The following is an 8,674-nucleotide window of genomic DNA, read 5'->3' as shown; positions in this document are numbered from 1 at the left end:
ACTGAACATACACAGCCAGTATACTTTTATTCATGGCCTCTTCTACTGCTGCTGATGTTATCTCCTTGTATTATGGTGTTGTTTATATTTTGTTTTTTTACCGTCTTGCCGATTCAGCTTCTTCCAAATGTTGTCAACCTGCCCTCTAGTGGAGGAGTATGTAATTGGATTTGTTGAGCCATAGTCATTTAGTCATTGGGGGCTTTTTATACAGTATATACATTATGTATATTTCTACATAGTATGCTTGAATTGAAACAATACAAAGTCATATGTGGAAGACATTGAATGTGTTGTGGTTTTTTGCAGGATTCCTGAGGGCTTCATGACTCCATGACGATGGTGGAGGAGAGGCACGGCTCACCACAGGAGGTAGGCTTCCTGTGCTTTGTTCCATCACACGAGAGAGAGAGGTGCAGAGAGCCCCATTAGAAATGAACGTTTTATTAGGAATAATTGATGAAGACTACAAAAGAACAGCAGACTATCGTCTTCACACGGTGGTGGGCCACGAGGACACGAGACATTTTGTACAATATAAAACAGCAAGGACGCCGCCTTCACCGTCTTCCTCAGCGTCAGTGTTTGCTCTTCTTGGACTTTTTGTGGGATCTGTGCGGGGATCTGGACTTGGAGCGAGACTTCTTTGCCGACTTCTTGGGCGTCCTGGAGCATGACCGCCTGGACCGTTTGGGTGTGCGAGGTGATGACGGAGACCTGGGAGGTTGGAAGAAGGTGAGGTTAGCCTCGCCAAGCAAAGCGACGCGACGTTGCCGTCTTCCAGTCAGTACCTCTTTGAGGACTTTTTGCTGGCGGAGCGAGGAGAGTCTTTGTGGGACGAACGTGTCGACGTGTCTTTAGAGTACGAGCGCTCAGACCTCTCCGAGCGAGGAGACGACGAGCGTCCTCGTCGGCTGCTGCGTGTCGGGCTGGGGGAGCCGCTGTGACGGCGCTTCCTGTCAAGCGCAGGAGACACATATCTGTCACACAAGACACAAAAGCACGTGAAAGACTGCTGGCGGAAGAAGACCACAACGTCCACATTGACCCACTTGTCTTTTCTGGTTGGCGTGTCTTCCTTCTCCTTCTTCAAGTCTTTTAGGCGAGCCTCGACTTTCTCCTTGTCCTTCTTCTCCCGCTCTTTCTCCCGCTCCAGCTTCTCCTTCTCCTTCTCCTGCGGGATGCCGGCAGCACGTTGAGGAACACAACTTGGGATGAAGGATGCGAATGTGAAGGCCCCGCCTACCTTCTGCAGTAGTTTGTCTCTGTAATGTTCCACTTGCTCCTGAATGCTCTGGCCGGTCTTCTTGGGCCTCTTCCCTGACTCCAGCTCATCCTGGAACTTCATCACCTTAACCTGCATGTTCATGGACAGGCCTGTCTTGTCTTGTCTCAAGTTACCCATCCACCTTCTGCTGCTCACCTCGATCTCCCGTAGCTTGGTCCGCTTCTCTTCGTTCATCTTCAAGTCCATGTCGTCCCTGACCGAATAACCGGGCGTGTCCACCGAGCGGGGGCTCCTCTCGTCGTCGCTGTTGTCCACGTACCTTCAAAGGGCAAGCACACGTTACTTAGCAAGGTGTCCCTGATGCATCACGTCTGTCCAAATGACAACGCTACTTTTTCCTTTCTTCAGGCTGCTCAAAGGCTTCCCACTTGGAGGTGGTCACAGCTGAGGAGCAAACAAGGAGGTGTTTATTGAAGTCAGCCCGGTTTGAAGGACCAGAGATGACAAGATGTCTGACCTTGAGATGCCAGCTCGGACTCATCCACAGCTTCCCACTTGGAGGGCGCCACCTTAAACGTGGCCTCCTTGGACTGGTCGACTTTGGACGACAACACATTCAATCACCGTTCACTTCTTCAGCCTCATCATCTTGTCTGCTTCACTCACAGGGAATGCCATCGATGTCCTCCTCCGTCGGCTTGATGGGAACGCCATCCAGGTCGTCCAAGGGCGCCCCGTCGATTGGGGCGCCGTCAATGGCACCCCCGTCGATGGGGACCCCGTCCACATCTTCCAGTGGAGACCCGTCCACGTAGTCACCTATGGGCGCTCCGTCGATGTCCTCTGTTGGCTCCGCCTACGACGCCACAAACATGGCTGTGTTGGGTGCTTCCCGCACGTTGCACACGCACCATGGCTTACCTCGACCGGCGCCGGAACAGACTCCTTGTCGGCGGCCAAGTTGACGAGACCCAGGAAGATGTTCTGTAGCTTGATGAGGAAAGGGTCGGGATACACGGCCCACTCCTCCCACGCTCGGAAGCACGCCATCACGCGTTGCTGAGGTGAGGAGACCACACAGTTGAATGCCGCCGCCCGCTTGGCCGGGCCACTTTAGTGGTGCTCACCTTAAAGTTCTCGCTCTGAAGGTGACCTTGGATGGTTTTGTAGGTGGCGTTGAGGTCGGAGAAGATCTGACAGAGCTTGTTCTCGAAGCTGCGGACAGGCGAGGACAGAAAGGCTGAGCCGAGTGGCGTGACAACGAGCAGACAGAAGACAGGACGGAACTGACTATTTCCTGTAGTAGGACGCGTTGGCCACTTTGGCAGAGGAGTTGTAGAGCACGTCGGACACCAGATACAGGCGAGCGATCTGAAAGCAGAAGAGCCACACGACCTCAGCAAAGCTATCAGCACGTGGTGGTTCCACGCCATCCGGCTGCTTGCCTTCTTGGGCAGAGGAGTCTTGAGGATGGACAGAGATTCTGCCACACATTCCACGATCTCTTCAGCAGCTTCAGCGTGACTGAGACAAAACAACATGGCCTCCGCCACGTCGCCCCTCCTGGGGCTCAAAGCACGCAGCATCTCCTCCAGCTTGTCCCGCTCGCTGCAGGCAAGCACAGCAGCAGAATCAGACACGAGGGTCTCCAGCAACTCCGTACAACTCCACTCTTACTCTTCTTTCAAGCAGCCTTTCTTGAGGGACTCGTCGTCTTCCTCCTCATCATCATCACCGTCGTCATACGGCCCATGCAGATACGGATTGAGAGGAGGCGGGCGCCACAGGGATCCATTCTTGAACATTCGAAAGTCGTCTGTTCGCCATTTGACTGGCGCTTCACCCTGCAAAAGTCACCTTGGCCAGTTAACACCGAGTAGATGACACAGACCACCCCAACGTACCCTGGACGGCATCTGGGTGGAACTACCATCATTCATAATCCTTATGGGAGACAGCAACGCGTCTTTCTTTGAAATGTGACTTGTAAAGATAGACAAACAGGTAAAAAGAGGCGGGTGATGGATGGGACCACCTACTGGGCCTGGAAGGGTGCCTGCTAACAAGGAGCTTTATATCTTTAGAAGATACAGACCAGAGAAAGAAGTCCCACATAAGGATGGTGGATGATAGGCTAAAATGTTTCCTTTGACTGTGTCCCAGCACTCACCTGCAGGATGGAGTAGAGCTTCCAGCGGTAGTAAACATGTGCTGGACTCTGGTTCTCAAACAGAAACCTTTAAGAAGACCAAAAGACCACGAAGCATCAGCCATGGGCCAGTAAAGCTTGGTGAGGCGTGGAGACGTAGCCCACCTGTACATGGGGTTGTTGATCTCTCGGTTCATGATCATGGCTTCAAACATTGGGCCTTCACGCACCACAAACTCGATCATTCGGTGGATGAGAGAGAGCAAATTCCTACAAGAAAGACACAGTTAAAGCAAACACTTCAGATCTAGCATGCTCAAGTTGACTTGATCACCAATGCTTTCAACTGTTGCGTCTCCAGACAAAAGGACTTCCCCTGGGACAGGAAGTCCACTACATCGAGGATTTTCCCAATTCATCAACAAAGGACATCTTGCCAATTTCCAAGACTAATGGAGGACGCCTCTAAAGCACAGAATGCCACCCCATACAGGGTTTGAAATGTGGAATAAAATCGGACAGCCCTGCTCCGAGGGATCGGCGAATAAAGGATGGACTGTCATCAGAAAGGCAACAGTTAAAAGGGTCACGTGACAAAGCAGCAATGCATGACTCCCCCCGCCCCCGCCCCCAAAGTGTAAGCACTATGGCATGATGTCTGTGTGTGACTATGCTGGTTCTGGTGTGGTGCCATGTTGTGGGTGTGTATTGGAGCTGATCGTACCAATGGCGGGGTACAAGCCCGTATACTTCCCCAATCCATCCCATGACGCCTTTTTGGGGTCCCTCGCTGCCGCAGACAGTTCAACGTGTGCTGCTCACCAAGGCCAGTGTCAAAGGTCGTGGCTAGGCTAATAGTGGCTCGTTTGGTGGGGGCCAGATTGAGTGTGACGCAGGCCAAGCGGGAGGACGGTAGGCGTGAGCAATGGTCTGACGGCGACGCGAGACGTTGAAAGTCAGCGCTAAGCTAACGTGAGGCTACTCTTGTGGCAGTGAGGTGGAATGATGGTCGACAAGTGTGACGTTACTTATGTGATGGAGTCTTCTATCGTACAAGGCGGCCATGATGCTGCGGCCTCGACCATTGCTCACGCACACCGGCCAGCCCGCTGCGGCATGCAGTCATCAGCTGATCAATAAGCTTCATTGTTATTGATATTATTCATCTGATGGGATGCTTTTGTGTTTCTACACCAATTTAGGGAAAAGAGGAAAAAAGCATGTACCTTTCTGTTGGGATAACCACTTTGACTATGGCTTGCGACAGAGTCTGTATATGAAGTCACATCAGATAATAGACATAGAGCGTGAGTATTGTTACAAAGGCAACAGGTGAAATATCAAATATGCAATTGAAAAGTGCAAAAAGACATGACAGCTCTGAGCCCTGACCTATTCAACTGTGACATTCAGTGCAAGGCTACTCTTTACAAAATACAGCTATCACTAACGCTAGGTCATGATAAAGGCTAACATTGAACACAACACAAGGCGGCAATACCTTCTCGAAGTCCTCCTTGTTTTTGGGGAGGGGGAGCAGGGGGGCATTGGGATTCTTTAGCCTCTCGCGGGGCTGTGCGTTGAAGGGGAGGCCTGAGGGAGGCGGTGGGAGGGTGTGCTCCATCATGGAAGGAGGGATGTAGATGGGGTGTGGTGGAATAGGAACACCTTTGCCCCATCCTAGCTTCATCTCAAAGTTCATGATCATCTTTCCTGCAACACAACAACTGTTCAACATATCTGTAGGAGGCTAAGATTTCCACTTGAGGAGGAGGAACATTTGTGTGGGGAAAATAAATGTAAAGGTACAAAACGGAATTTCAAAAAATTTTAATTGGAAAAAAAAAATCAAAGTGATCTCGTAGAGCCTCATCTCTGCTGCAGTTTATGATTTCCAAGCTGACAAGCCTACCATTCAGATTTTTCAGGGCTCTCTCCGCATCCCTCCTGTTCATGAAGGCCACAAAGCCACAGTTCCTCTCCCGTGCCCTCTCCTCGTCTGTCCGGGGCCACATGATCTTCACGCTGGCCAGCGGTCCATAGCGTCCAAACTCTTGACACAGCATCTCCTCGTTCATCTGCAGGATCGGTGAGTACATAGGTCATTTGGCATTGCTAATGCGTTTCCCATACATTCATTTGTGGAGCTAGCTAGTGTTTGAAACATGTGGACCCCATCTCACTGTGTGGCTTGGCACTGCTACTCCGTACAGTAGATGGTATCATGACCACACAGTCAAGGAAGTCAAGGAAGGCACTCTTCAATTCGCCAAACACCGGGTAGTGTGTCATGGCCGATGATACAAATTAGACTACGACGCCATGTGGCTCCACCCCCAATGCGAGTATGTGGAAGTTACCTGCGGATTAATGTTTCCTAGGTACAAGTTAGTGGTGGACGGGTCGCCGACATCATGCGAGCCGGGTGCACAGTCATCCAGAACTGCAGACACAAGACAAGAAGACATTTCCAACTGCCGTCGGAGGAGAAAGACATGTTCTTTGCCAGAAAACACAGCCATTCGTCATTTTGACAGTTAGAGCCACTGGATTTAAAGTCTAAATTACCACTGGACGGACGGTTTCTTCGTGAAGAACCATCCGCTAAAAGAAGCAGAGAGGCAGTGTAAATTTTGTTTCAGGGTTTGGTGGTCTGGAGGTGAATATTGGCGCACTGGTGTGGGTGCGTGCGGCAGGCCGGTTCAGACCACCTTAGTGTAGTGTGTGTCGAGCAGCCGGTTTTGGACACTTACACGAACGTCTTCCCTCTGCGCCACCAAGGGGTTCAAAACGACTAACTCTCCCCTTCAGCTTGTGCCTCTCATCCCTCTCCTCCTGGATCCTGGCATCACGGTCACAGGTCAGACACAAAGACACACCAACACAACACTCCGTGTAACGGCAGCGTACTGTTTCAGCTCCTCTTTGAACAGCTCCAAGTTGCTCTTCTTCTTTTCCTTTTCCGTCCCTTTCTTCACAGGCTGCAATGTGAACAAAACACTGAAAACAACGAGCACCGCACACACGTGTTTGCTTTTGTCGCCACCAGCGTACTCACATGTCGCTTGTCCACCGCTAGGAACTGAGGGGGACTTTGCAAGGGCAAAATGCTTTTGCTTTGGGCCTCAAAGCGGGACTTGGGCTTGTACAGCTTTCCTCTCTTCTCATCTGCTGCCGCTTCCTCTGAGGTCCACACAAACGCACGTATTGTGGAAATGAACGTCTCTTCTATTCATCCTATCCCATGCAAATGGTGAGCCTATTAACGCTGTCTGTACCTTTTGTGGCATTTGCAATTCCACCACGGACAAAAGCTTTGATTTTTCCCTCCCCGCCACCTTCAAAAGCAGCAAGAAACTCCTCGTAGATTTCTGCTGCTGCACGCTCGTCTTCCTGAGCACAGAAATGATACAAACATTAACTCTTCCCAGGTGCAAGGCATATTTTTATTTGGCATCTGCTGACCTTCTTCTTGATCTCATCTTGCTCTTTCTTGCTGAGGGTCCTCTTTGTCACTGACATTTTTCCTATGCTGAACGACTTCAATTTGCTCTCCAGTAGCGCCTGTGGAGGAAATAATATCCTCTTAGAGGCCAAGTTTCATTGTCATTTTTGTTAGGGGGGACGTGTTGACAGCTAGCATGAACTTTACTTGTTATTGTCATAGTACTACCGCATACAACAGGTTAGGGTCACATTTATATCATGCTTAACGTAGAGCTGACAAAGCCCGCCCCCTCCCTATCCATTTTATAGCAACACCTTGGTAAAATGACTAAAGGGCCTACCAACCAGCCCATGCATGCCGCCGTCCCACCGACACTGTTAGGCCGAAATGCTACGTGTTCCTCATAACCTTATTATGCAGGTATGATATTCCCAATATACCAGTGACTGTAATGCTTGATCACCAGTGGCGAAACTGGTCTTTCTGGGGCAGAATTGAATATGACTTTAGGAGGAGAGTACTTAGCTGTGCTAAGCTAAAGTAGCAGACAAGCGAAGGTTGGCTAGTTAGCTTGTTAGCATAGTGGCGTACACACTGTAATCTGCATATACTTATCATTTTCACCGCTGTTTGGGCACATTAATACACACACGATTAGCATCACATAAATAAGATGGATCTAATGGAAGCAGAAAGAGTAGATTCACCTTAGCGCTAGCTTTATGAGAGCCTCCAGGCGTTCGGTCCGCCATTTTTTGTGGAACTCAAACACACTCGATTACCGATAAATAGATGAGAGGGGGGAAGAATGCAAGGCAATATGGCTACATAATCAATCACAGAATCCACGATAGTCACTGTTCTTCATGTTTTAATCCTCAAACACAAATGACAACATTATTCAACAACACACTCTCGTATGTTCTTATTCGCAGTTTGGGAAGGTTTGAAAAAACTGGTGACAGTAGCGAACAATTTCCACAATGAGTACAAATCTAATTTCTGTCGGATAACCCCCACACACGCTGTACATTAAATGTAAATGTTTAAATGCTTGTTACATGAAATGTATTTAATAACGTCGCAGTTAATAAGAAAACAGCTGAGTGGTTATAAATATTGTAGCATATTCCCTCCACCAGGTAGCGCCCACGATAAATTACAGTTGGTCTGTTTTCTAAAGTTACACTTAGCATTTTGGCTACAGAGGTGCGTCCACACCGGAAGTACAGCCAAGTACCCGGATGTTATACTCAACACGTAATTGACAAAAAAATAAAAATTAAAAAAGCGCCATTTTGGCTACCTAGTAAAGGGACGAATGGTTGCAGGTTCTTTTTTCAGTTCTACTTTGTGTGTTTATGCCTTCTTGTTATTGACTAGTTAGGTTGTCCAAGGAGGGCCGAGACACCGCTGGTGTTCTCTCCAACCAGTCCGTCCAGCAGGTGATTTAATGAATGAGTTCCTTCCCTCACCCTCAGCTATCATGAACATCACCTGCTTTAGTGACCGGCTGGGAAGAGAACCTGCAGCGTCTCGGCCCTCCATGGGATGCGAAGACAGTTTAAAAAGGAGACAGAAGTGCATAAATATTAAGAGTGTCATTTCCGGTAAGTAATGACAAGATTTGGGACAGCAGCAAGCTGTCTACCAAGGAACCAAGTACACAGTGTACACCGTTTATATTGACATGATTGGCAGCACAGTGTGTGTGTGTGTGTGTCCATCAGTTGGATGCAGCATTCATCATCTAATCTGAAGAAGAGGAGCTCTTCAACCCAGTGGGTCATTGCTCTTGCAGAAACATGACCAATTCCGATAACACACAATGTTCCCCTCGACCAAGCAG

The 8,674-nt window shown here is 49.3% G+C and overlaps 2 protein-coding genes across 5 annotated transcripts in view; one reads left to right on the top strand and one right to left on the bottom strand.

Moving 5' to 3' along the window:
• Positions 1 to 424: 424 nt before the first annotated feature.
• Positions 425 to 7,687, bottom strand: u2surp (U2 snRNP-associated SURP domain containing). Of its 3 annotated transcripts, none has more exons than XM_058060058.1 (26): positions 7,533 to 7,687; positions 6,843 to 6,941; positions 6,656 to 6,770; positions 6,436 to 6,560; positions 6,288 to 6,358; positions 6,131 to 6,219; positions 5,946 to 5,981; positions 5,738 to 5,820; positions 5,290 to 5,455; positions 4,879 to 5,090; positions 4,604 to 4,647; positions 3,543 to 3,647; positions 3,399 to 3,465; positions 2,906 to 3,072; positions 2,674 to 2,836; positions 2,520 to 2,599; positions 2,356 to 2,443; positions 2,150 to 2,287; positions 1,895 to 2,084; positions 1,746 to 1,826; positions 1,621 to 1,672; positions 1,424 to 1,547; positions 1,247 to 1,357; positions 1,053 to 1,174; positions 792 to 980; positions 425 to 717 (listed from the first exon to the last, which is right to left on the bottom strand). In XM_058060058.1, exons 1-26 carry the CDS (start codon positions 7,575 to 7,577, stop codon positions 579 to 581), a joined length of 2,901 nt encoding a protein of 966 aa, XP_057916041.1. In that variant the 5' UTR covers positions 7,578 to 7,687; the 3' UTR covers positions 425 to 578. The 3 variants fall into 3 exon arrangements, with proteins under 3 accessions (XP_057916041.1, XP_057916042.1, XP_057916043.1); XM_058060059.1 differs by having other exon boundaries at positions 792 to 956; XM_058060060.1 differs by lacking the exon at positions 5,946 to 5,981.
• The window catches only part of trpc1 (transient receptor potential cation channel, subfamily C, member 1), a 29,481-nt gene continuing 27,493 nt past the window's right edge, over positions 6,687 to 8,674 (top strand). Inside the window, exon 1 of one of the 2 annotated variants that reach the window (XM_058060064.1) lies at positions 6,687 to 7,245. The gene's annotated coding sequence lies outside the window, so the exon portion shown is untranslated. Of the gene's footprint in view, positions 7,246 to 8,123; positions 8,436 to 8,674 lie in introns of those variants that run through there. The other variant, XM_058060063.1, reaches the window with a different exon arrangement.

This window comes from Doryrhamphus excisus, chromosome 21, assembly GCF_030265055.1.
Source record: "Doryrhamphus excisus isolate RoL2022-K1 chromosome 21, RoL_Dexc_1.0, whole genome shotgun sequence".
Classification (NCBI taxonomy): Eukaryota; Metazoa; Chordata; class Actinopteri; order Syngnathiformes; family Syngnathidae; genus Doryrhamphus; species Doryrhamphus excisus.
This window is presented reverse-complemented; position numbering and strand designations above follow the sequence as displayed.